The following is a 26,906-nucleotide window of genomic DNA, read 5'->3' as shown; positions in this document are numbered from 1 at the left end:
AGGAAAAAAAAAAAGAAGGCGAAAAGGCGATATCGCCCGAGAGAGTCCAACCCCCTCCCCGACTCGTACGCGAAAGCTCGAGGCCGCGCGGCGCCGTCGCGCGGGTTAGGTTTTTATTTTTTTTTTACTTTTGGTTCTCCGATCGTCGGAGAAGCTTTCCGGCGATGCTCTCGGTGCGCTGCGGAGGCGGTGGCGGTGGCGCCGCCGCCGTGGAGGAGCACGGCGCGGTGCGCCACCATCGCCCTCTCACCCCGCGCCAGCAGCAGCAGCTGCGCACGGTGGTCGAATCCCTCCGGCTCGACCCCCTCGAAGGTTCGTTTCGTTCGTGTCGATCAGGAACCCCTGGCCTTCTCTTCCCCTCTCTGATGATTGATCGAGATTCATCTCGCTGTTCCGTGATTCGATTGCGCCGAGATTTTCATTTTCGTCGTGGGGTTGTTAACCCGTCGCGGTTTTGGTGGGTTTCAGTTGACGAGGGCGCGCGCCTCGAGATCGCGCGGCAGAGTTACAGAGCAGGGGATTACAAAGCGGCGCTGGAGCACTGCAATGCCGTGTACAGGGCGAACCCGAGGCTCTTGGAGAACCTCCTGCTGCTCGGCGCCGTCTATTACCAGGTTCTCCTCGGAATTTTGGGTGCCGTGGTTATCCGGTGCTGGCGTGGGTGTTATACTGATTTGGGGATTTGGTTTAGCTACGAGAGTTTGACATGTGCATCGCGAAGAACGAGGAGGCTGTTGCAATCCAGCCGAATTGCCCAGAGTGCTTCAACAGCATTGCGAATGCCTGGAGGGTGAGACCATTTCATTTTGGAAAAGTGTAGGCCATAATCGTTGGGGTTATTAAGTGTTGGCGTGTTTTCAACTTTATTGTCTGCTGCAGGAGAAAGGCGATGTTGATAATGCCATTCAGTTTTATGTGCATGCAATACAGGTAGATTTACTGTCTGAGTTAATTAACCTTTTTATCTAAGGTGACACACATAATATGCTGGTACATGCATTTTATCATTGTAACTATCTGATTTTTTTTTTATCTTGCGAGCTAACAAATTCTACTTCTGTAGCTCCGGCCTACCTTTGCTGATGCGTGGACAAACTTAGCTAATGCTTATACTCGAAAAGGAAATTTCAGTCAGGCAGCTGAGTGCTGCCATCAAGCCCTTGCACTAAATCCTCATCTGGTAACCAACGCTTTTATTTACTGCATTCTGATGAATCACATGTTCTCAATTAATTGCAGCAGTGTGGAACTTTTAATTGATTGTGTTGTGACTATAGGCTGATGCATATTGTAACCTTGGTGATGTTTTGAAGGCACAAGGATTGTACAGAGAAGTAAGTAGCAAAATAAAAAAATCGCAGATCAAATTGTTTATGTCCGTAGTATCATTAGTTATTCTTTCATTTTTACAAGCTCTTCATCAAATTTACTTTGTAACTTTTTTTTTTTGCTATCCATCATGATCTATTTTGTACCAATCTAGCATGTTTCCTAATACACTTTTTATTGCCCACAGATGCCTGATGTTACCCTGATTTTTCTTGCTAAATGACAGCTTTAATTTCTCCTAGCATCTTGATAAGTGGCTGGTTAAATGACATATTTTGTAGCACTATGTTGTGATTTTAGTTCAGAACAATTCTGTTGAACTAACAGAATAGGGTCTAATTATAGTGGAGGATCCTCCAATTCAGTTCAAAGTAAAAATTACTGATGCTGGCCTGTTATGCTGCATTGAATTGATGATAGTAATAAGATGACTGATGAATGGTCAAATTATTTTCATTTGCAATATTTATGTGATTTGCATTTTATTCAGGCATACAGTCACTACTTGGATGCTCTAAACATAAAGCCTACTTTTGCAAATGCATGGAATAATATTGCTGGACTTCTCATGCAATGGGGAGATTTCAATAAAGCAGCTGTCTACTACAAGGTGTGCGGTTTGCATTGACTTTGACATTTATTAATGTTGTAGATGCTTTGATGCATTCATAGCTTGTCATTGGAGCCTTGACAATGCTGTTTTGTCATGATCAGAATTCATTATATCAAAAAATTTCTGAAACGAATCAATTATATCAGGGGTTCTACAGCATGCAGATTCTTTTATTATAGCATACTTTAGGATAATGACAGGTCCAGCAATATTCTGATTCTTTTAAGATTTTGTGAAACATCAGGAAGCAATCAAATGCAATCCAGCATTTTACGATGCACACCTGAACTTGGGAAATCTTTACAAGGTATTTTTCATTTCATCATAAATTCTGGTTTCATTGTGGAAATATCCTTCTGACAACAAATATCACTTTTAAGGTTACTGGAATGCGTCAGGATGCAATTGTATGCTTCCAGAATGCTGCTAGGGCAAAGCCAGAAAATGCAGTAGCTTATGGTGAGTGTAGATGTTTGTTGTGGTTGGAGTATGGCAAATATGATTGAACCCATAATCATGCTCCAAAGCTGCTTCCTACGACATTTGATATGTTGCCATAATTTATTGTTGTTTAGCATTTTGACACAGTATTTTTTGAATAATTGCTTATTTTTGAGGTATTGTTCTTGAGGGTTATGCACTTATCAGTAATTTCTAGGTACTGTTTGCTGCAATGAATGGTACACTTGTAAAACGATTATTTTTTTTTTGGTTATGATTGAGGCATTTAGGTGTATCATGACCTGTTTTTTCATTAAAAAAGTGATTTTGGTTAACTCCACTTCTTTTAATATAAGTTTCAAATGGATATCTTATCATGTTTCAAATATCAAATCACGTGTAGTAGAGTCAACAGTTGGACTCTAGTTTGTTTGTTTTTATTTTGGCAACTGCCTTTTCATAATTTATTGAAAAATAAGTACAAGACAGATTAGCATATTAGCAACCACTAACTGACCCCGAATGATGGCTCTGTTGTGGAAATGTGGATTAATTTTTAGTATTTTCAGGGAATCTTGGTAATGCCTACCATGAACAAGGGCAACTGGATCTTGCTATTCTAAGTTATAGACAAGCCATCCATTGCAATTCATCTTATGTTGAAGCATATAATAATCTGGTTGGTTTTTCATTCTTGTATGCCTACTAAATCGTTGTTCCTTTTGGTATAAGACCTTATATGATGTGTTTCCACTGATAGGGAAATGCTCTAAAAGATGCTGGGAGAAATGAAGAGGCTATTAGTTGCTACCAGGTTACCATAGAAGATTAAACTGCTGAATTTTGTCTTCAATAGTTTTACTTTTTTTTGGTTATAGTTACGTTGATGTGAGTCATGCCTTTTCTTGTTGCAGACATGCCTTGCTCTTCAGCCTTCTCACCCTCAGGCTTTGACAAACCTTGGGAATGTATATATGGAAAGGTGAGTTTTTGATGGTGTGCATTTCTTTTGGATTGTGCAAGAGTTTCATTTTGGAGTACTTGCAGGAACATGATGGACATAGCAGCTTCACTGTACATGGCAACACTGACAGTTACAACTGGATTATCTGCACCTTACAACAACTTGGCAATGATTTACAAACAGCAGGTACTTGTGATGCCAAACGCTCCTGATTTCGGCGAATACGTGTTTCATACACCTTTTTGTTTATATTGATGTTATACTTTTGTGAACTGTTTATACCATTTAACAACACAATGACAATTCTCTTCCTCGTTACTGAAAAAGGGAAACTGTAATCACGCCATTACATGTTTCAATGAAGTACTCCGCATTGATCCAATGGCTGCTGACTGTCTTGTCAATAGAGGCAACACATTTAAAGAAGCAGGCAGGATCACTGAAGCCATTCAAGACTATTTTCATGCTGTTACAATTAGACCAACTATGGCTGAAGCTCATGCAAATTTGGCGGCTGCTTACAAAGACACGTAATTGCATTTTCTACCACATTTATTTTCTGGTGAAGTGTGATTCTAGGGCATCAGTTCTGATGCTACATGTTTAACATGTTTCTATTATTTTCAGAGGCTTGCTGGAGGCATCAATTATCAGTTACAAGCAGGCCCTACAATTACGTCAAGATTTTCCTGAAGCTACTTGCAATCTCCTGCACACTCTACAGGTATAGACTCTTACCTTCTTTCCTTTATTATGTGCATTCTTTGATGATTCCTGTAGCGGTAAAACATTGAAGTAAATGGCATGCCAAAAAAAGTAACTCTTCAGTTTGTGTAGCAAGCAGATTATAATGTTTAAAATCATGTTATAATTACTATTATAGTGCCTGCACAATGGTGAAAAATGAATATACTATAAGATTCAAAATAAAATAAAAAAGCTAACAATTGTATGCATGATCACATGAGATTTTTTTTTTGCCAGGTCGGCTGAAGGAACCGGCCGACCAAATATCATTAAGTATACAAACTTGAGGTTACAACGACAGAAGGCTGTCGAACCGGTATTGAGGCAGAGCCTCAGCTCCAACAAGCAAAGAACAACAACAGCACCAAGGCTGGTCCGCTAATCGTTACATGCCGCGAAAACTCTTGCTGCCTTCCACACCATGATTTCTTCTTTGACGTCTTCCACCAGCTGCTCTGGTCTTCTCGACCTTTGTTAGAACACCCACTCATTGCTTTCCTTACAAGAGCTAGCATATCATCATGAAGATGCTGTCAAAGGTTGCCCTGTAGCCGGTCCGAAAATAGAGGCTTGCCTGCATCTACCAGTCTGCCAAACCGAGCCCATCAATTCCAGGGATAGGGAAGTCGACATTGATCCAGGCTTGCATCAATCTCCATACCCTGTTGGTGTAATCACAGTTTACAAGCAGATGCAAACAATCTCCAAACAACGGACAGGGGGCAGTTGTCGGTGTGAGGCCACCCTCTCTTCTCTAAATTGTCCGCTGTCAAACAACGGACCTTCACAGCCAGCCACATGAAAAAACGTATTCTAGAGGGGGACTCTTGTGTGCCAGATTAACTCCCCAAAGGGGCAGATGTCTCTTGCCATGAAGAAGAGATTATACGCCGAGGATACCGAGAACTGACCATCTGGAGTTAGCTTCCAACGGATGGTGTCAGCTTCATGATGGAGCTGTAGCACCTGAATCTCATCCCATAACTAAAAAAATTGAACCATGGCTTCATTTGACAGTGATCCCTGCAGATCCCGTACCCATCGGTGGTTCACCATGGCCTGTGCCACTGTCAGCTTTGATCGGCCTACATAAGTTGAAAGGATAGGCCACCTCCAAGCCAATTTGCTGTCCAGAACCTGGTGTCAGTGCCATTGCCCACACATAATTTGACTGTGGATTGAAAGATACTATCCACAACCGCTCCCAGTTGAAAACCTGCCATCGTCCACAGCATGTCTTTCTGCTCTAGATTCTTGGCATGCCACTTCAGACGATCACATCAGATCAAAGCTACCTAAATATATATATTCAAAGCATGCCAATTTTTGAAAAAAAAAAATCATGCAACAACTAATGTGTATGAATATACAACCACAAAAGATCCTCTAGTGTTGTGTGGGTGCGTCTGGGTGTAGAACACACCATCACCCCGAAATCCTCTAATTCCATCTATAAAAGTAAATATGTTCCTCGTTGAAACATTGTGCTGGGGAATATATGTAACTTGGTGAAATATAACTGGAACATGCAGTTTTCTTATAATCGCACCAGAATATGCGTAGTTTTGCAAATTTTTCTCTAGTTATTTTTAAAACATGGATGCTCATTCACATGAAACCTGAGTTTTTATGGAGATCAACATTTTTTTTCATTCACCTATTTGCAGTGTGTATGTGATTGGGATGATCGAGCAGAGAAATTCGTGGAGGTGGAGGGAATCATCAGGCAGCAAATAAAGGCACGAGCTTTTATTTCCATTACTGTTTACCTGAATTACCTAAGGAATACTTTTCTTGATATGTATTGCTCTTATTTTCATTTTGTTCCAGATGTCCTCTCTCCCAAGTGTACAACCATTCCATGCTATAGCATATCCAATTGATTCAACTCTTGCACTGGAAATCAGGTGAGGCTTCTCTTGGTAACCTATACTGATCACTGTAACCTTTATAAGGTATGTTTTGATGATAATCATGCTACATAGACCATATGTTACAACTTTTCCCCTTTTCAGTCGAACATATGCAGCTCATTACTCTTTGGTTGCATCACGATTTGGGCTTCCTACATTCACACACTCCTATCCTGTTCCAATCAGCAATGATGGCAGAACTTCAAGACTTAGAATAGGGTATGATATCTACTTTGCTACATATTGTGCTTGATTGTTGCTTCCTGATGAAATCAATTTTTCAACTTGGTCTTAGGTATGTGAGTAGTGATTTTGGCAATCATCCCCTGTCTCATCTGATGGGTTCTATATTTGGAATGCACAATCAAGACACTATCGAGGTTAGCCTATACACACCGAGAGTATGTATTTTGAGGGAATGGTTATTTATAAATATGGTTGCAGGTTTTCTGTTATGCCCTGAGCCAAGATGATGGTACAGAATGGAGGCAGCGTATTCGATCTGAAGCTGAGCACTTCATTGATGTGTCATCAATGTCATCTGATGTGATTGCTAAAGTTATCAATGAGGATAAGATACAAATTCTTATTAATCTTAATGGCTATACTAAGGTATGGACTTACTAAGGCTTCCCATCACAATTCTATTCATTTTCTGCTCATCATGGCACTTTTGCAAACCCCCACTTGGCTTCTTTTTTTTTTTTTTGTTCATTCTATTTTAATCAGTATTTTACAGCAGCAGATTTAGCAATATCCTCTCTGTTGTTATAAAATCACCTGCTTATTTTGGGGATTGTAAAAGCCATAATGTATTACAGCGGGAAGCTACCAACCAGGATCCAAATCCTGGCCTTGCACCAAAAAGGTCACTCGATGGTTCCCTAAAAACATGGATTAAGAATTGACCTACAGAGGGTGGGCCCTCGTGTATGGGGCAGTGGCCTCAAAGCACGGGTTAAGACCCAACCCATAGGGGGCTACTCCCCATTTTTGGGAGGACCGGCTTTCGTGACCTTTCTCGGCCCTGGTTTTAGATGCTTCTTCTTAGTTGCAATACCTTGTGGCCTCAGGGGAGATCTTTCCCCTTGGGGCTGAGTTTTTTTAGGTGATAGATGACTGCTTTATCCTAGTGTGGTTTATTAATCCTACTTTTAGTTTTTCTATGGAACTTTATCACTTTTAGGGAAGTTTAAATTATAAAATATTGGGCATGGCAATATGTTCAGAAATGTAGCTGTTATTTTGGTGTGCCACTATTGCACTGTAATATTTTCTTTATGCATGCTAAATGTGTGCGATATATTTAAATGCCACCGTATAGTTTTCAAATCATGTGTTGTCTCAAGTGGGAGATTAACTTTTAATGTTCTTGGAATTTTTTTCTTATCGTAAAATTGCTTCTTGTTTCAGGGTGCACGGAATGAAATATTCGCTTTACAACCAGCCCCAATCCAGGTTTCTTACATGGGATTTCCTGGAACCACTGGTGCAGATTACATTGATTATTTGGTTACTGATGAGGTGAAATATTGAAATTTTTAGCCATTTATTGTTTCAACAAATTGTTGCTCTGCCTATAAATTGATTGGCCATTTGTTGTTGTTTCAGTTTGTTTCTCCACTGAAATTTTCACATATATACTCAGAAAAGCTTGTCCATCTTCCCCACTGTTACTTTGTGAATGACTATAAGCAGGTATGTTAAAAACATGGTACCAGAGATGTTTGCAAAAGATATATTCAGCTTTTTAACATTAGGCTCACCTCTGTTTTTCAACCTTCAGTTTGATAGTCTTTTTCAACTTTCAGTTTAATAGTCTTATCATCCTATGACTTTCTCATTGACATGTGAGGTCTTTGGGCCAACCTATTCTGATGTTGATGGGTTCTTTTTTTTGGATGGGTGTGCATTAATATGGGGACATAATCGCTCATCTGATTAGTTTAGTTAAAAAATAACCAGAGATAAAAAAACATAAGGTTCAGGACTGAGTCCTTTGGACTTTTTGTATAATACTATTATTGAGAAATTCTTTATTCCTGCAAAATTCATGTGAAATTCCTACATTCTTAACAGGCCAAAGATTGAATAAGGTTGTTCTTTTATGAGTTTAATAATCAACTTTAAATTGATTTGTAAAATAGAAAAATCGAGATGTTCTTGGTCCTGTATGCCCACACAAGCGAGCTGACTATGGTCTGCCAGAGGACAAATTTATTTTTGCATGCTTCAATCAACTCTACAAGATGGACCCAGACATATTCAACACCTGGTAAATTCTTTCTATATATGCGTTTGTTATGGTAAATTTATAATATGTGACCATACGTGTTCGTTGAAACAATACCTACCATGCATGCTTTGTTGGAAGTATTGATCTTTTTTCCTTTGCTTTTTGTCAACCCAGGTGCAATATTCTGAAGCGTGTACCAAATAGTGCATTGTGGCTATTGAGATTTCCAGCAGCTGGAGAGATGAGATTGCGCGCATGTAATGTCGTATTTTCCTATTCTGTCTCTATATCTCTCCCCACTTCTAACGTTGTAGCTTTGGCAGATGCAATCTCAAAGGGAGTAAGAGCAGATCAAATCATATTTACAGATGTTGCTGCAAAAAATGAGCACATCAGACGCAGTGCCCTAGCAGATCTATTTCTTGACACGTAACCTTACTTTCCATCCATTATTGCCCTTGACAGTTTTCTTATTTACCTGCCATGCTCTTATTTTCTCAATTATATTGAATGAGCAGCCCGTTGTGCAATGGCCACACCACTGGTACAGATATATTGTGGTCTGGTCTCCCAATGATCACTCTTCCACTAGAGAAAATGGCAACTAGGGTTGCAGGTTCACTGTGTCTAGCTACTGGAATTGGGGAAGAGATGGTAGTCAATAGGTTAGCCATCTCAGCCAATTGTGTTTTTTCCCTTATGGTTGAACTCTTCTTTTAATCAGCTTTGCTAATCCAGCCTGGAAGAATATGAAGAAAGGGCAGTCTCTCTAGCAGAAAATCCATTGAAACTCGAAGCTCTTACCAACAAGCTCAAGGCTGTTAGGATGACCTGTCCTTTGTTTGATACAGCTCGATGGGTAACTTTTCAGTCTTGAACTCCATGTCCATATCTGTTACAGGGTTAGCTTTTTCACTTCCGTAAACAAAAATGGCAGGTAAAGAATCTGGAGAGGGCATATTTACATATGTGGAACCTGCATTGCTCTGGTAGGCATCCTCAACATTTTAAGGTGCTAGAAGATGATGCACAATTTCCATTTTGAGAGATAAGAATCAGCGGGTCGTGTGGTTGTGTAAATATTACGAGGTAAGTTTATTAAGATGAGTTAACTAGGCAGATCTCTTGCTGTTTCATGTGGCTTCTACCACACAGCTAACATGAGTTACACCCTGCAGAGAGAGAGGTAACATAAGCCTTTTCACCTTCTTAACGCACAAAAACTGAGAAAGAGTTGTCCGCGTCCAAATCTTGGGGGAGAAACTAGTAGAAATCTTGGGGGGAGAAACTATACTTGTAGGACTTTCTATAGAAAACTGTTGCGTCAAGTGTTAAGACTCCCTAGGGGATCATATTTCTTCCAGTTCTTGTCACCCCGTTCTGAGTTTTGCAGAGTATTCTTTTCATAGTGAACATTAGACAAGTAAATCAGAGGGTTGATTCTTTCTTATCAATATTAGGAGTGGATTGTTGGACATTTCTTGAATTGATCGACAGTCAAAAAAAGGCATGCAAAATAGATATATACTTTTTTTTTCTTCTGCAACATGTATGCGCGATCAGGTTGTTGGTCTGGTCTGTCATCGTGATAAGTGGACCTGAAGATTGGTGGCAGTTCAGGTCGTGGATGGTTTGTTGCTTTCTTCCTTACAAGTACTAATTACATTTGGAGATCTATGCAGATTTCATGCGCAAGCTGGAACGCTATGCCTGGGCGCACCTTACTGCAGGAATTGCTGTGACTGAACTTTTGATGATGTCCCGTGGCTCTGCTGCATCCGGCCTTGAAACTTGGTTCTCTTGTAGGCTTAACTGTTTTTGCAGGTTGTCGTTCTCTTCTCTGAAATTGTTGGTCTCGACAGTTTCAAACTTCAGTACCCGCCCTGTCCGGTGTTCATCATTCACGGATAAGTTGGAAGGCACGGGTAAGATATACTGGCACGGTCCATGGAAACGTTGAACAGTGCACAAGGCTACTGCTGTTTGAGCTCCACCCATTCCGCCAGGATCTCCTGAAATGTGTTTCAGGGGGAAAATGAACCGGACAGAGTGGCACCATGCAGTCATTTAGCACCTGCCAGTGCGATGACTTCACTACCAGAAGTGCCCAAGTAGCTAATCTTAAGGTAATCTGTTTCTGGTGCTCGGATAATCGGACACACCAGACCATAAGCCAGGTAAATACCATCGAATCACATCGTTAACGGCGGCGGCTACAGAACCATACGCGCAGTTTGGTGAGTTTGGTGTGGTTGATGACGTGGCTGGTCCGATGATTGGTCCAAAATGCCAGCATATACCGTCAATGATGATATACCGCCAAAATCAGGCAGGAAACGAGCGATCGATTCTTTGCCCGCTTCATTACTCTCTTCCCAAGGTATGCATCCGTCAATGATGATATACCGCCAAGTCTGCAAAACTGAGGGCAATTGTTTCATCGTCGCGGTTATTAACCTTAGCTATGGGCGAATTACGGATTAGTGGGATTCGATAAAATCATAAGCAATGAATTTTCAGACGATAATAGAGCGGCTACGGTGATTTGCTAATGTCAAATTTGAGTCTTAATTAGCTCTTTTAGAACACCCAAAGTTTTTTCCACAAAAATCCTTCAACATTTATCTGGTACCATTCCAGGAGGAGCCTTTTGGTTAGAGTGGCTTCATCGACCTTAGCTCACGCTAGGGTTTAGCTGACGACACGATCAGTTTGTACTGAACTGGATGCACTTGATAGTGGTAATGGATGTGTGGTTTTAATTTTAAGGTCCCGTGTTTAATTCATAACATATTTACATTTTTTTCTTAAAAAATGTTCACAAGTTTTTCTTTAAAAAGTTTGGAGGGACATATCTTCCTCCGAATTTCTCTTTTTTAGTTTGTACAGAGCTATAGGTGTCATTGAGGAACAGGATTTACAGATGCTACAGAAAGAGAGAAAACTGAGAAGCATAAGCTACCATCTTACACAAGTTGGACTCTGCAGCAAGCAAAATTTACGCCAAACATGGTAGATGCAGTCATGCTGTATGCATCTTACATCAGTATCATATCTAATTAGACATTAGATCACCGCAAAGATGATGACGCACACCCATCTTCCATCTCCATCAAAAGACATGCATCCATGGATAACCAGCCGATTCAGTATCCTGGCAGCTCCGCCGCCGGCACGAAGGAGACCATCTCGCGGGACGGCACCCAGGCCTTGACGACGACGACGGCGTCGAACACCAGCTCGTCGTCGGCCTCCTGGGCAGCGATGCGGAGGTAGTACTTGATCCCGGAGACCACCTGCGTCTGCGCCGCCACGACCCTGGAGAAGACCAGCCCGCGGCCGCGGGTGGCCGACCCCCCTCGCCGGTTGTGTTCCACGACGCAGAAGAGCCCGAGCTCCTGCACCTCCCTGTTCCCCTCCACGTCCTCCACGTCCGTCCTCCCGCCGACCTTCCTCCCGCGGCCGCCGCCCGCCGGCCACTGCCCGTCGTCGTCGTCGGCGGCGGCGGCGGCGAGGCGCGCGGACGAGAGCGGCGCGAGGAGTAGAAGCACCAGCACGAGCGGGGCGACGGCGTAATACAGCTTGGAGGCCATAGTTTTGCACTTTCGCTTGCTAGCTAATTATATGTTTGGATTTCGCAGTTTTGCACAGATGTACAGAGGCGAGAGATGATATAGGTAGGGTGGTGTGTACTGCAGTGCAGGTGTTCGCGTGACCACGTAGCGACGCGCGCGTGTGTGCATGCGGCGCCACGGCGCGGCATCACGTGGACCCTGCAGCTGCTCCGCGCAACAGCAAGCTCGGCCTTTGTCCGGCGTTGCGTGACGAGGGGCGGGCGAAGCTAGCGTTTGTGGACTAGAAAAAAGGATGGAGTTTGTTCCATCTTTTTGTATGCATGTTGCATGGATATGAAAAGTAGCAAAGGGGTGATCATTGCCGTGTACTCGCACTGGAAACGGAAGAAAAAGAAAAAGAGAAAGGAAACGCGATGCTTTTATACAGTACTGTTTCACCAAAACCTGGCTGGCTGCCGCATGTTGAGATTTATTAGCTTGGGGTGGTATTGGGGTATTTGCCGTGCAAGATACTGTCAGCCGTATTTCTGGAAGAAATAGCTCAAGTGGTGTCTATAATTTTGCATGTTAGGTACGAGGGTTGCAAACGTAGAGACCAAAATCCTCGTGGGGCGCAGTAGGGATGAAAGCCACTGTGAATGGTCTTATGTGCCTGGTTTGTGCATGGGACCACCAGACAAGACTATGCTTAGCGAAACACAACTTAGCTTAGTTTATCGCAACTTCTTAATCTCTTAGTCTTAGCTTAGAAGCTTTGCTTGGTTTAAACCAGTTTCTTATGTAATGGGGTATGCCCTTCTGTTCACCGGTGATTGCCTCGGTGTATCACAGTTGCGCTAGTTATTTTTTTCTAATATATTAACGTGCAAAGGTTTTTTTCATCGCGAAAAGACAAGGTTCTGGTTCTCAGTTAGTAAGAAACAAGGTCGTTTTTTAATTTAATTTCGTACAAGGTCGTTTTTTAATTTAATTTCGTGACAGCCATTCCGAGGAGAAAAAAATAAAAAAAAACTAGAAAATCGGTAGCACTAGGGCTTTTATTAATTGATGATTTCGTTCGTTCAAGCTAGTCACTACACGCGATCACCTCTCAGCATTATTTAAGCAACGTGAGCTCCTGAGCCTGATTGGCGATCGAGTGGGAAAAAAATAAACATAAGCACATGCAAATTAAACGAAGAAGATGTAGAACAAGTATAGTACTTTATTGCCAAACTCTCCCTTCTCTCTACACAAAAAGCCTTCGAACATCTATTGCCGCAACACGCACACGTACACTTACTTTGTTCACTCTCTACTGAATACGAGTACCCCGTTCAGTGCACAACTGCACCTGAAATTTGGTACATTTTTTATTCTTACACCAGCTCAGCTGTGTCCTGTGTGACCTTGCCTCTCTCTGCCTGCGTGCTACGACTCGTTCGGCGAGTCCGCGGCCGGGGCGAACGTGAGCAGCGTGCGCGACTCGAGCCAGGGCTTGACCACCACGACGGCGTCGAACACGCGGGGCTCGCCGCCGTTCTGACCCGCGGCGCCCTCCTCGGCGGCGGCGACGCGGATGTAGTACTTGAGCCCGGACACCACCTGGCGCTGCGCGGCGACCACCCTGCCGAACTCCAGCCGGACGTCGCCGCAGTCCCGGCTGCGGCGCCGGCGGTTGTGCTCCTCGACGGAGAAGCGCCCCAGCTCCTGCACCTCCCTGTCCCCCTCCACGTCCCTCACCTCCGTCCTTCCCCCCACCCTCCTCCCCGCGCCGCCGCCCCGCAACTCCCGTATGCCCCCGCTGCCGCCGCCGCCGGATCGCGCGCCAGACGCCGCGGACGCCACCGTGACCAAGACGATCAGCAGCAGCACAGAGGCCACACCGACCGGACAACGAGCCACCATTGACACGCAACCAATGTGCACGATGTTTTTGTCTGCGACGATGTTTTTTGTTGTGTTTGTGAGAAGTGAGCGAGAACGATGGATGCGGGAGCCCGTGGTACGGTGGCGCGGGGATTTATACGGGGGAATCGGAACGGAAAGGACTCGCGGACTCGCGGGTTGGTGTTTGGAAGGACGCGCGCGCGCGCGCGGCGCGCGTACCGAGAGGAGGCAGGCGCGCGGGCGGGGCGCGATCATGGATAGGGACGAGGTGGTGTGAGGACACGTCGAGGGGGGGGGGGGGGGGGGGGGGGGGGGTGGCGCACGCGCGGTGCCGCGTAGACGGGTGCGCGCATGGGCGTGGGCGTTGGCGGAATTGGCAAAAGCTTACGTGACGTCAGGGTTGGGAAGCTAGCTAAACTTGGGTGGTTGTCGCGGCGCTGGCGTGAGAGTGGCTAGGGAGTGTGGGTTCATGGCCCCCAGCTCACCTGGATATTGTTGTAACTTGTGTCGCTGCTGTCTGTGTGCTGGGTGGGTGGATATGTGCGGCGACGGTACACCGTAATGGCCGTACACAGCATAGCACCGAAACGAACGCAATGATTTTTCGCGAACGCAGCAGCACCGAAGCGGCACACGTACGTTATGCTTATCTTGGTGACGCATGCAGTAGTCATATACTCCATTTAGCAGATAAAAGCTTAACAATCGAATTTCTAGGCGATAATGAATAGGATTTCTCCAGTGGCAGGGTTTTCGCGATCGATGATCGATCGATCGAACGCGTGGCGTGCGTGACCGCGGCTTCGCTAATTGCTAGTCCTCCGGTGCGGGCTGCAGGGCTACAACACAAGTCCAGGCCTGCACCTGCGTTCGAGGCATCTCTGTTAACCGGCCTGCGCGCCGGGTATCCCTGTGGGCTCTGGTCGTGCGATGGGCCGTTCGTCCACGAGAGGCTGCGCCGCGTGCTCCCTCCGGGCCCATCTAGCCGCGTCACCTGCAAGGCTGCAACTTCCAGGAAGTTGGGTGATTGCTCCTGCCCATGTTCTTTTTTTCGAAAAATGCTCCTGAACCATAACTCGTTCAAACGGAATGATACCTCACAAATATCGTATGATACCTAGTAGGTATCGATTGATACCTCATTTAAACAGGATGATACCTCGCAAATATCGTATGATATCTAGTAGGTATCGATTGATACCCTATTTGGACATTTGGACAGGATGAGGTGTCATCCCGTCTGAATGGGATGCTGTCATGCAGCATTTCTTTTTTCTAAAGAAAAACTCCTCTGACAATGTTTTTTTAAGTCCAATTGTTTCGTTTATGCTTATACCTAGAATCCAAAATTAAAATTTAAAATTTTAATTTTGGAGTTGATTTTATGGTTTTCTTATACATTGCTTTATAACATTTACTTTTAAATTGGACGCGTATATAAATGTTTTATTTACAAATTTAAATTGTTAGTAAGCGGATCGAATAAGCATAAACGAACAGCCCCATCGTTCAAACATCATATTTGCAAACGAAAAGTAGTTTGTTAATAAAACTTTTATATACGTGTTCCTAACGATTTAAAAGTAAATGCTAAAAAATAAACTTCGATGAAAAGATTTTAAAATCAGCTTCAAATTTAAGATTGAAAATTTAAATTTTTTTCTGATAAGTATAAGTGAAAAGATGAGGCTAGAAATGATTAAATTGTAGTACTAGCTAGCTCGTCTGATTTGCGATGCTACGGCTGTGTTTAGATCCAAGCTTCCAACTTTTTCTATCACATCAATTTGTCATATACACACAACTTTTCAGTCACATCGTATCAATTTCAACCCAAACTTTCAACTTTAGAAGGCCTACATGCTACTAGGACTAGGCTAACCTAGTACTAGTGGTAGTGGCAGTGGGTTTATTGTCCGATCGAGCTGATCGATCAGTTACCATCTTTAGGAGTAAAAATGATAGGCTGACTAGTTTTAACCCGCACTAACCCGACAACAAAATGCACACTAAACAAACGCATAATTGCACGGCAACATAATTAAAAAAAGCATGCCTATATATTGACCTGCTATATATATTATCAACTCTCTTTGGAGGATCACCCTGGAACGAATAATGATGAAAAATAGTGGGAGTGGCAAATATCTCTCTCAACTTTCTTCGGCAAAAAAATAATGAAAGGTTCATCGTCTATCAAGTCAATACACTACTAAACGGAGAAATGCACACACCACGTTATCCAGATGATGTTCACTTTACACTTGTGGCACTACGACCGGTTGATCACTACTGTATGTGGTCTTCATCTACTTGATAGGTAGAGTGCATATCTGAACGAATCAGAAAAGGACCAAACAAGTCTAGGAGCAGATGTATCAATGTGATCTTCCTGATCGTTTGTGTCCCCACTTTAACACCCAGTCCTTACTTTAGGGTGTATTATTGAACTTGATTTAGCTTTATTTTTCGCCAGACCTGATTAGAGGAATGACAGGTATGTGCTGATCATTAGGCCGGAATTAACAAGGACATCAATCATAATAAGTTGTTTATATTGTGGCTAGAAAAAAAAATGTTTATTGCATCTAGTTTGTTATGCGCATGATATGATAATAATACACAGGATCAAACTTCACTCCTGATCTTGCTGCCTTCACTACCCATGGCGCCACGCATGATGTTGAAGTCACTCAGTTTCGTGTATATTGGTTCAAGAGAAAAAAACTAGATGCAATAATGTGCTTCATTTATGAAATATAAAATCGTCACAAACGTCCGCACCTAATTAATTTTGATATCCTTGGATCACGGAATTTTTCTCATATCCTGTAGAAAATGAAAAAAAGACTGATATGTCGTTCTTTCCAAACTGGATAGAATTATATAATATAATCACATCATTTCTGAGTATATTGTCGTAAATAAATAAGATTGATGGTACTGCAATACGAAACGTAGTAATCCTTTATATCAAATATTTGGTAGTATCGGCATATAACAGGATACAAATCTTATGATACGTAAAATGACATAATGGCAACTTAGATATCTATCATGCATGATATTATTATGAGAAGTTGTATTTTGGACCAGTTATTTTTATCCTAGTCTCACCATGGATCATCAATATTTTTACGTTGGATTAGGTTTAGATACCAGATTTTGCACTTTAGGCCAGTAACCCATGTATCAGCAAACACTTCCAGACGAGGGCCTTGTCCAACAGGCCTATTCAGCAGGCAAGGGCTGTGGCTGCAACTGCCTTTGTTGCTTGCAGAACTGTTTTGGTTGGTTGCGATATGCCGTAGCCCTGACAACCAAATATGTCAATGTGTAATATATGTAACCAAGTTGACCTAACATGTAATTCACTCGTTGTTTTTGTTTTTCAAGATATGTTTTTACACGGTAGACACACGCGCATATCAGTATACACGTCACATTAGTCATCACACTCATGTACCCATGAATGTATCCTCTAACAAACTAACACATATTACTTTCTCTATATCTAAATATAAAAGATTTTGGTTAGTACAACGAATCTGGATATAAAGCTATATTACATCCAACTAAAATCCCTTATATTTAAGAACGGGGGGAGTAAAAGAGACTGAAACCAACAACATATTTCTAATCTCAGTGGAAATATCTCACTGAGTTTCTGTTGAAGGGACCGTCATTTGACGGCTGGTTTAACTTGGATTAGCAATTTCGACGTGGATTAGCACGGAGACGTCCACGATGATTCGATTGATTTCGACGTGGATTAGCACGGACACGTCCACGATGATCTCGATTCTCGACAGCGAGACAAAAGAAAAAACGGTGGTAATCCTAATCCCGGGACGATTTGACGTCCAAGACCGGTGTGTCTGAGAGTGTGATTAGTTTCTTAAAAAAAGTTGGTAGTATGAAAAAAGTTAAAAGTTTAAGAGAAAATTAAAAATTTATATGTGTAGTAAAGTTTTTATATGATATAATGTAATGAAAAGTTAGGAATAATGGGAAACTAAACACGGCCTCGATCTACTATCTGCAAGCTGCATGAACAGCGTGGACAGAGCTCCTGCGTGCCGCTGGATAAAGGCCACCGCATCATTGCGCTGTCACCGGTGAAGAATCGCATGCGGCCGGTCTCGTAAAAAATGTCCTACTACGAGTAGAGGTGAAAACAATACGGAAACGGACGAAAACGATATATTCTTTTTAAAATCAGAATCGGAATCAGAAACCCTGGATACGAAAACGGAATCGAATATTATCGAAACCGAAAACGGAGCGAAAACGAACCGGTGCAAATACGGTAACGAAAATTTATCGAAATAAAAAAACCCTCAAACTGATTAATCCAATTCTCAAATCTCAACGGTCAACGATTCATCATAAAACACAATCATATAAGTCCAATTATTAAGTATTAATAGTACATCATAAAACACAATCTATGAAATAAATTATCTATATTTAAAAGAGTAATGATGTTGGTAAATCCTAATGAAGGAAAAAAATATTCTTATGTAATTTTAGATTTGCATAACAAATATTTTAAAGAAAATAACAACAAAACACCATGGTATTCTCTATTAAGTGCTTAAAAGAAAAACCTAGGGTATTTCAGTTTTAAAATTTCTGGAAATTCCGAAAAAAAATTCCGGAAATTCCGAAAAAATTTCCGGAAAGTTTCCGACCGATTCCGAGTTCCGACGGAAACTGCCCTTATCATTTTCGATTCCGTTTCCGAGAAAATATTTCCGAATTCGTTTCCGAAAAATTCCGACTGACAGATTCCGTTTTCGAAAATAGATCCGGAATCCAAAAAGTTTTCGTACCGTTTTCAGCCCTAACTAGAGTCGTACGTGTGCCGCGCCGCGTGGGGTTAAATGGGCTTTTCGTGACCGCGCGGGGCCAGGGGAGGGGCACACAGTTGCTTACTAGTACTATCACTTAACAGTGTTAATCTATGTTTAATTGTCGGGGGAATGATCTCTGCTATAATCTCTAGTTTTGTACCACCTCCATTTCAAAATATAATTATTTTTAGCTATGAATCTGAACTTTTGGGACGGAGGGAGTACTCTACTTAGGGTGTGTTCAGTGTCCCATGTTCAACCGGAAATAGAAAAAAATAGCGATTCATTAGTACGTGATTAATTAAGTATTAGTTATTTTTTAAAAAATAGATTAATTTGATTTTTTAAGTAACTTTCGTATAGAAACTTTTTATAAAAAATATACCGTTTAACTATTTAAAAACATGTGCGCGGAAAACGAGAAAAAGGATTTGGAAAACGCCTGCTTATAGAACCTGATTGTACGTGGGGAAATAGTTTATTTGGGAGTACAGAGACGGGATCACGTGATGGTGTAGTCTGTAATAAACACCGTCAAATCTCATGGGATTTGGTGGTGATTCCTTAATAGGAAGCTCGAGATTTCTTCGGCGACTCTAATATGATCGGTAATGATTCACAAAATCACAAGCACCGATGGTCGAAAGGGACGTTATGTATGTGTATTGTTCTTGCATATTTGTTGGGTTATTCCTGATCCACAAAGTCCAGCACCGAGCTGAGCAAAATCAATATTTAGGTGTAGGAAATCACATGCGCGTATACTATTAGCTCCAAACATTTGGTACAAGAAAAATGCCGAAGATCGAGAGGCGAAGAAGATGATGAGACCTACGTGCCACGTTGCGCCCGCTCGCGACTTGGCGTGCCATCGTTGTTTATTCTCTCTGGTTCTCCTTCACCGCACCGCGTATCGTCACCCACTTGGTTTGCTGATATCTTTGTATCGTGGTGGACTGCATGTTTCTTATAATGGACTTACGCCATTCACGCGACCAGGCCATAAAATTATCCCAGCATGCTACCAACGGTTCCTGTGTAACTATCAGCCTTGAATTTGACCCAAACTTCTGTCCAGATGCTAAAGAACCACGACGAACAATGCTCCTTCGTGATCTTGAAACGCACAGGTTCATTGTATCTAGACGACACGTACGTGGACGCTTTGGAGAACAGGCAAACCCCTTCCACCGCTTTGGAGTAGTTGTTGGCTCCAAAAGTGATCACATCGTATTATACTAAAAACTAGTGAATATAATAATAGGTTGTATATACTCTCTCTCTCCATCACAAAATAAATCAATCTCGTGCAGAACGTGATATATCTTAATACATCAAATATGGATATAGGTATGTACAGATTCGTTATTTCAGGATATGACACATATCTTGTAAGATGTTAGTTTATTCTGTAACAAAGAGAGTACATCCCTACACATTTCTCATAGCTAGCTTTGATTTTTCTAGTGTTCACTTAGATTCTACAATTGGCTGAGAGTAGCAGCTTGGATGCATGCAAGAGAAAAATGCACTAACACATCATTGGGAGCAGCGTATCACCCGACTGCAAATTAGTCGTCGAGCTGCTCTCTCTCTTCCATTAACTCTATAATTAGATACTAATTTAAAGTATTAAATATATACTACTTACAAAACCAATAATATAAATGAAAGCTAATTCGCGAGACAAATTTTTTAAATCTAATTAATTCATAATTAAAAATATTTACTATAGCATCACATAGGCTAATCATGGATTAGTTAGACTCAATAGATTCGTCTTGCGAATTAGTCTAAGATTATAGATGGGTTTTATTAATAGTCTACATTTAATATTTATAATTAGTGTCCAAATATCCAATGTGACAGGGACTTAAAAGTTTTAGTCTCATCTAAACTGGGTCTCATTACCCGAATTTACATGGGAAGGTTATTGCAAGTGGAGTAGTCTACACAACCCCACGCACATTGATCACGCGCAACCACACCCAACTGTGCCAAAGAAAACGATGGGACAGGGGCAGTTTCTGTGCTGCACGGAATGGGCGAGATGCCCTCCCCCTCCACGGCCGCATGCTCCCTCCGCAGCTCCGCTGGGCCGCGTCGTCCACTTGGGTTTGGGTATTTTGGCTTCCGCGAAGGGGTGTGTCCGTTTCTAGCAAAAACCAGAGGCGGGCGGGCGGGCGGGCGGGCGTTCCGCGACGCAAACCGGTGGCGCGCGGCGTAGTACGTGCCTTTACCTACCCGGCCTACGGTCGTTGCGTTTGCTGCGCCTGAGCGAGCGCGAGCGCGCGCGAGAGCGAGACTGCGTGCGAAACGGTGGGTCGATGCGGGGGGCGCGAGCGCAGCGTTGGCTCGACCAAACTGTACAGGAATATTAGGATCCCGCGCGGGATGGGAGTTGGGAGGTGGTGGCCCGGTCGCGACGGCAACGAGTAACCAACCTTGATAACGCTGGCCCCGCCTCGCTCCGATCCGGTACGTGTCCGGTGTCCTCGTGATCTCGCTCGCCCCCCCGTGTGCGCAGGGGCCTATGCATGTGTACCACCGCGACCACGCTGTTTACACGTACGCCCTGGCTGGTGGCCGTTTGACCCTGGATGTTTCCACCGCGACCTTTTCTCTTCGGAGTTTGATCCCATCTCCGCTCGAGATTTTACTCCTCCACAGCGTCGGTGAGTTGTCTCCACCGCAATACGGCAAAAGTAACTGTAACTCGTATGCCACCATTTACCTCCAACGCACAGCGCAACTCTGTTCCCTCAGCTGATAAGCGTACAGTAAATACTTGCCTCCTCTCTTTCTGGTGAGTGGTGATAAGTTCAGCTTCAGCTCAGGACCAGGGGGCAAGTAAAAAAGTTTCATTAAAGAAATGTCATGCCGTCAACAGTGTAGATACTCCTGGAAACAGTTGCGTACAGCTGAACCTGGTAGGGCCCCGATCGAGATCGAGACGGAGACGGGGCGAGAAGAGAGCGTCGAGATAGAGATTAGGAAGAGGCGATCACAGAAACGGATATGGATTATCGAGTCTAGTGGCGAGACCGAGACGATCGATCGAGCAATGGGCAGCATAGTCGCCATCCATCTCGTGCTCTCGTCCCTCCCACGGCGACCCCGCGGCCGCGCCAAGGGCCAAACACTGGGGCGCCCCCACCTGCTGCTGACTTGGCCCAATCGACGTCGCCCGAGCCAGGTTGGGGGGCCCGCGTGACAGTGCGGATAGGATAAAGCCTCGGGATGCCACGGCATATCCTCGCCACGCACGGCACGCACGCAGGCGGCAGCAACACACACACGCAATAGTGCAATATGCCAACACACCGCGGCGACCCGGTTTTTCGAGAAAGCTTTTTACTGTTTTTATACAGGTGAAAAAAGCGTCACGTTTGAAACGGGGGCTTAAGGTTAAAAATAAATAAAGTGATTTGGTTGCATAATCGTATATTCGTATAGTGCGTGTGGATTATAAGCTTGCTTTTCCACGCTATTTCCCTCCATTCCCTGGACGTTTCGTGGTCAAATGCTGTAGTAGAAAACAGCATATTACAGTGCGAACGCCAGCTCTCTCGTGTGAGTAGTATTCTACATGGTTGAAGATGGAAGACAAATTTTAAAAGATGCAAATAACTCGTCCATTGATTCGGAAACAACTTAAGCACGTGCTAACAGCTGCTAATTACTGTACACCTGTCACCTCTGGCAGCAGAAAATGCACTGTAACAACATTAACCCTGTCAGTATGGATGGACCTAGAAAGAAAACAGAGATAAACATTTATACATGTCAGCCATGGAGCCATCAACCAACACGCTCTATCTGCCTACCTCCCGTTTCATTTTAATTAACGTTTTAGACAATAACACGATTTACAAAATATATCTTTGATATTATTTTTCTATTATAATATATATAATAAAGAAATATATATTTACTTTTATTATAGTGTTTTGAAAGACAAATCTATATATGTTGTTCTTCTACTTTTTTGGAACTAAATATTTTTAAAGTTGCTGATGGTTAAAATTATAAAAGTTTGACCTTAACCTTGTCTAAAAGATCAATTAATATGAACCGGAGGGAGCACGTAGCAGCACCAAATTAGCTTTGATATGTAATTTTTTTGGCGCACTGCTTTTGCCTACAATCTCTCATCAGGAAAGCATATTCCATGGTTAACTTCCTCAAATTCGTTGCTCCTAACCTAAGCGCCCTCACTAATCACTAATGATCCAAAGGAATAAACCCTTCCTCTCTCTCGAGATCGCCTCGTCGCCAACCACCCTATAAAAACGAGTCACCCAGCTGTGCGCCTCCTCCTCCCCTCACCGCGAGCTCAGACACCTCAAATCCACGCACGCCGCCGGCGAGAATGGCCGTCTACATCCGCCTCGACGACGCCGTCCGCGCGCGGCTCCGCGGGGACGCCGGGTCGTCGGCGAGCAGCGGCAGCGAGCACGAGGCCTCCGCGTGCCTGTCCGGGCTCGTGCAGGCGTTTCTTGAGACGGAGGGCGCCGCGGCGGGAGAGGACGGCGCCGTGCCGGCGAGCAAGGGCGGCGAAGGGTATGACTCCGATGATGGCGACGGTCCGGAACGCGCGGCGGCGGCGGCGGAGTCCGTGAGGGAGCTGCTCGACCCGCCGGTGGAGGAGGACCCGTTCCGGGTCAGGCTGGCTGCTGCCGTGGCGGCCGCGATGGAGGCGGAGCCGGCGCTGAGGAGGTACGGGGCGGCGTTCCGGCGCGCCGTGGCGCGGCGGCTGCGGGCCGCCGGGTACGACGCCGGCGTGTGCAAGTCGCGGTGGGAGGCTTCCGGTGGCATCACGGCCGGGACGTACGAGTACGTCGACGTGGTCGCGCCGGCGGCGAGGGGGCAGAAGAGCAGGTACATTGTGGACGCGGACTTCCGGGCGGGGCTGGAGGTCGCGCGCGCGACGGCGGAGTACGCCGTCGTCGTGGCCGCCGTGCCGGCGTCGGTGGTGGTGGCGCGGGAGGAGGCCGTCGGGCGCGCCGTGCGCGTCGCGGCCGACGCGGCGCGGCGGTCGCTCCGTTCGCACGGCCTGCACGTCCCGCCGTGGCGCAAGACCCGGTACATGCTCGCCAAGTGGCTCGGCCCCTACAAGAGGTCGACGGCGACCTCGCCGTCGGCCGCCGGAGCAATGCCGATGCCCGCCGCCGCCGCCGGGATGGACGTCAAGTGCCGCGCCGTCGGGTTCTTCACGCCGCCGCCGGCTGCTCCGGCGGCGAGGATCAAGTAGACTCGGCGATGAAACATCATAATCAAGGCATTAATTAACGGTGTTTGTAGATGTAGAGATTAATTAGAGCGAGAGTTCCTTTCAACTTTGAGTTGCTCTCGAATTTGTTTTGTACAGATATTTTTGGTCGAGATTAATTATTAAGGAGCAAATTGTTCTTGCAAAAGGTGATGATATATTATTGTGTAGCATACTTGAACTTGATCTTTAGCTAGGGAAAAGATTATAATATGAAGATCTTGCAGGAAAAGAAAGCAAGAAACGATGTACGCGGCGGGTGGGTGTGGTTGAATTAGCGTGGATTGAATGGTGCCACGGATGTTTATGCTTTACTAATGGCGCTTGTCGGCGACGATATGTTTAACAATAATAATACAATCAGCCCAATCATCCTCTCTCGTTGCTGTGATCTGCGTACGTTATTTTTTTTCTCTCTTCAAGATTCAGCATCGTGGATTGTCGATCATATGATACGCATACTTGCTCCCCCTTGATCACCTAGCCACGAAATACTCTTTAAATCCTGAGTAACGAGTTGCTTGAAATTTAACCGAAAATTCCATTTCAAACAAACAAGAATAATCCACTATACCATTTGAAGTTTTTTAATTTTAAAGCGGATAAGGAAAAGGGCGATCAGAGGAGAAAAAGAATTTGTCAGTGGTCCAGGACCATCAGATTATTACGGATAATAAATAATAGCGTGGGGCCCACTTGCAAGGAGACCTGTCACTCGAGGCTGCGGTGGGCCCGCCGCGTCCTGGACCAGATATCCACGTGGCAACGAGGCGGGCTTGAGCTTCTTGGTGAAACCACCAAACGCCGCCACGGCTAGCGAAAGGGACCTTGTACTCGGCGTGTCGCCCAGTACACACGTGGACTCATGTACCGTTGCTATCTCTACTCCCTCCCTACTACTCCTACTAGATGCATCTTCCAGCTTTGCTTGTGATTTTGCTCCAAACTTTGCAAATTCTGGCCAGGTAAATGTGGTGTCGTACTGTCGTTTCAAGCCACATGCGTTCAGATCGAGAGAGATGTGTTTTTCCTTTTTTAAAAAAAAATGAGAAAATTGAGAGAGATTTGGTATGGGACTATGAGCCGGCCACGGACCACCTGGTCTGATTCTGATATACTGCGATTACAAGCACTCATGCTGGGCACAGCTTGCCTGAGTTGTATACAGTATACCCACGGAGATATCTCTCTTCTCTACCACAAAACTAGGGAGATTTAATTAAGTGCAACACAAATATAAAGGCACGTGTACAACGATAAAAGGGTTGATGTGGCTAGCTAGATGTGACAGCATTGGGAGAGCAAGCTGGGATTAAAGATAGGGAAAATACATGCGAAATCTCAGTGTTCAGAGATGAGAAAGCAAGAAGAAAGAGAGCTTATTGGGGGAATAATCAAATGGATATTTGTTTTTCAGCTAGTGGATTTGTTGGATTAGGATTAAGCATTTTTTTTCAGACTTGGATGTGAATCCGCGTTGAAGTTTTATTTTTTTTTCGTTTTCTTTCTTTAATTTATCCTTTGATCTCTCCGGCTTATACAATTTACATGCAGCACACTACTTGATTTGATACAATTGTTTGAATTAGTCTGTGATATAAATCCATGGGTTTGCACCAATAACATACTACTCCATAATGCTGTAATATACTACTAGTAGTACTACCTCCGTCCCAAAATAAGTGTAGTACTACCTCCGTCCCAAAATAAGTGTAGCCGTGAATATCTGTACCCAACATTTGACCGTCCGTCTTATTTGAAAAATTTATGAAAAATTTAAAAATATTTAGTCACACATAAAATATTATTCATGTTTTATCATCTAATAGCAATAAAAATACTAATCACAAAAAAATTTCAAATAAGACGAACGGTCAAACGTTGAACGTGAATAGTGCAAAACTGCACTTATTTTGGGACGGAGGGAGCAGTAGTTTTCGCATTCTGCTAGTATTTTTGAAGCACGTGTGTTTATTTGCTTCTATTGACTTTTCTCGTCGCACGTTTCAATTCATTGTCAGAATGGAAAGGCCGAGGTACAGACATAGTACATTCACAAGAAGTGGTCCAACATTAAAAGAAATTAGTAGAACCTAGATAATTAACACACAGTTCACATGGTCACTCAAAAGAAGAGCAAGGAGCACCAGTGATTGGTACCATTGCACAAACTAAAGTTTAGTCTTTCTCACCCAAACACTCCCTAGGGACTTATTTTTTGGTGAGAGGGAGTCCCTCTCACCCAAACACCCCTAAGTCCAAACAAGGATCAAATATATGAGAGTTGTTTCATACTTTTTATATACCAATGTCTGGACCAGTAATCTTTAGGACAAATCTTGAGAAGCAGATAATATACAGCCAAAGGCAATGTGGCATATTCCAAGCATATATGATTAACCTAATAGATTAGATCAAAAGCTTAGATAACTACTTAGATATAACTATATTATCTTCCTCCTGGATCAATTGACGTTACTGACTCGGGAAGGGTCACAAGAGAATAGTTTAAGCTCTTCTAAGTCTTGATGGGAATATAATTTGGTTGGAGCGAATTGAAACTTTATTCTCAGAGCAGTGAGAGAGCAACCAGATTGCTTCCCTTTCAAAAAGATAACTCATGAGGAACTACATTAATATTCTCTACTTTACAGTTCTTGAACAACTGAACCTGTCATCTTTTCTCTAGGTTAATTACTCTCTGAAAGACTAGTACATTAGTGCATTACCCTATTATTTGCTTTAACCTCTCTTGAGTAATAAGGCATAGCGTTTGATGCTAACTATTCCAGGTAATCAGACTTATAGGATAGGTTATTTCCATCAGACTTGTTTTTCGAGGACAGTTTCACTTTTCGAAGAGTGGCTTTCAGTTTTCTGCACAGTTCATACAAAGTCCTATATGCACCAGCTTCTTGTAAGTAAAATTATGGCAATTAAAAAGGAAAGTTTCTGTAACTAAAAACATAGGATTACAATGCACGAACCCTAACCTTTTATGTCTTGAGGGAGAACAGCCAGTGTAGTAGCCAAGTAGTTCTGTGATTACCACGCAAGTATTCAAGCTTTCAGAGTTTAAAATACTTCCATC

General features: G+C 43.6%; 4 protein-coding genes across 4 annotated transcripts; 2 read left to right on the top strand and 2 right to left on the bottom strand.

The window, feature by feature from the left end:
- On the top strand, positions 1-9,784 carry LOC127775767 (probable UDP-N-acetylglucosamine--peptide N-acetylglucosaminyltransferase SEC). The gene is made up of 29 exons (XM_052302065.1): positions 1-312; positions 469-614; positions 692-790; positions 880-930; positions 1,064-1,180; positions 1,278-1,334; positions 1,820-1,939; positions 2,187-2,249; positions 2,323-2,401; positions 2,953-3,062; positions 3,144-3,197; positions 3,298-3,365; positions 3,431-3,533; positions 3,675-3,877; positions 3,975-4,071; positions 5,762-5,833; positions 5,925-6,001; positions 6,110-6,226; positions 6,303-6,387; positions 6,452-6,619; positions 7,421-7,531; positions 7,619-7,705; positions 8,155-8,282; positions 8,418-8,500; positions 8,567-8,672; positions 8,762-8,908; positions 8,982-9,102; positions 9,181-9,332; positions 9,422-9,784. Exons 1-28 carry the CDS (start codon positions 165-167, stop codon positions 9,286-9,288), a joined length of 2,925 nt encoding a protein of 974 aa, XP_052158025.1. The 5' UTR covers positions 1-164; the 3' UTR covers positions 9,289-9,332; positions 9,422-9,784.
- Positions 9,785-10,845: 1,061 nt separating this feature from the next.
- LOC127775777 (cysteine proteinase inhibitor 5) lies at positions 10,846-11,905 on the bottom strand. Its single transcript, XM_052302076.1, has one exon. It carries the CDS (start codon positions 11,834-11,836, stop codon positions 11,390-11,392), a length of 447 nt encoding a protein of 148 aa, XP_052158036.1. The 5' UTR covers positions 11,837-11,905; the 3' UTR covers positions 10,846-11,389.
- A 1,134-nt stretch (positions 11,906-13,039) lies between these two features.
- On the bottom strand, positions 13,040-13,773 carry LOC127760464 (cysteine proteinase inhibitor 4). Its single transcript, XM_052284727.1, has one exon. It carries the CDS (start codon positions 13,703-13,705, stop codon positions 13,229-13,231), a length of 477 nt encoding a protein of 158 aa, XP_052140687.1. The 5' UTR covers positions 13,706-13,773; the 3' UTR covers positions 13,040-13,228.
- Positions 13,774-22,844: 9,071 nt separating this feature from the next.
- On the top strand, positions 22,845-23,963 carry LOC127760187 (uncharacterized). The gene has a single exon (XM_052284407.1). The coding sequence runs from the start codon at positions 22,916-22,918 to the stop codon at positions 23,795-23,797; it is 882 nt and encodes a 293-aa protein (XP_052140367.1). The 5' UTR covers positions 22,845-22,915; the 3' UTR covers positions 23,798-23,963.
- Positions 23,964-26,906: the final 2,943 nt, after the last annotated feature.

The sequence above is a fragment of the Oryza glaberrima genome, chromosome 1 (genome assembly GCF_000147395.1).
Source record: "Oryza glaberrima chromosome 1, OglaRS2, whole genome shotgun sequence".
In the NCBI taxonomy this organism is placed as follows: domain Eukaryota; kingdom Viridiplantae; phylum Streptophyta; class Magnoliopsida; order Poales; family Poaceae; genus Oryza; species Oryza glaberrima.
Note: the sequence above shows the minus strand (reverse complement) of the source record. Positions and strands in the feature narration are given on the sequence as shown.

Coding starts and splice junctions, on each gene's coding strand:
- LOC127775767 (XM_052302065.1), top strand. CDS start 165: ATGCTCTCGGTGCGCTGCGGAGGCGGTGGCGGTGGCGCCGCCGCCGTG. Junction 6,388..6,451: donor ACAATCAAGACACTATCGAG/GTTAGCCTATAC, acceptor ATATGGTTGCAG/GTTTTCTGTTATGCCCTGAG. Junction 8,673..8,761: donor GCAGATCTATTTCTTGACAC/GTAACCTTACTT, acceptor TTGAATGAGCAG/CCCGTTGTGCAATGGCCACA.
- LOC127775777 (XM_052302076.1), bottom strand. CDS start 11,836: ATGGCCTCCAAGCTGTATTACGCCGTCGCCCCGCTCGTGCTGGTGCTT.
- LOC127760464 (XM_052284727.1), bottom strand. CDS start 13,705: ATGGTGGCTCGTTGTCCGGTCGGTGTGGCCTCTGTGCTGCTGCTGATC.
- LOC127760187 (XM_052284407.1), top strand. CDS start 22,916: ATGGCCGTCTACATCCGCCTCGACGACGCCGTCCGCGCGCGGCTCCGC.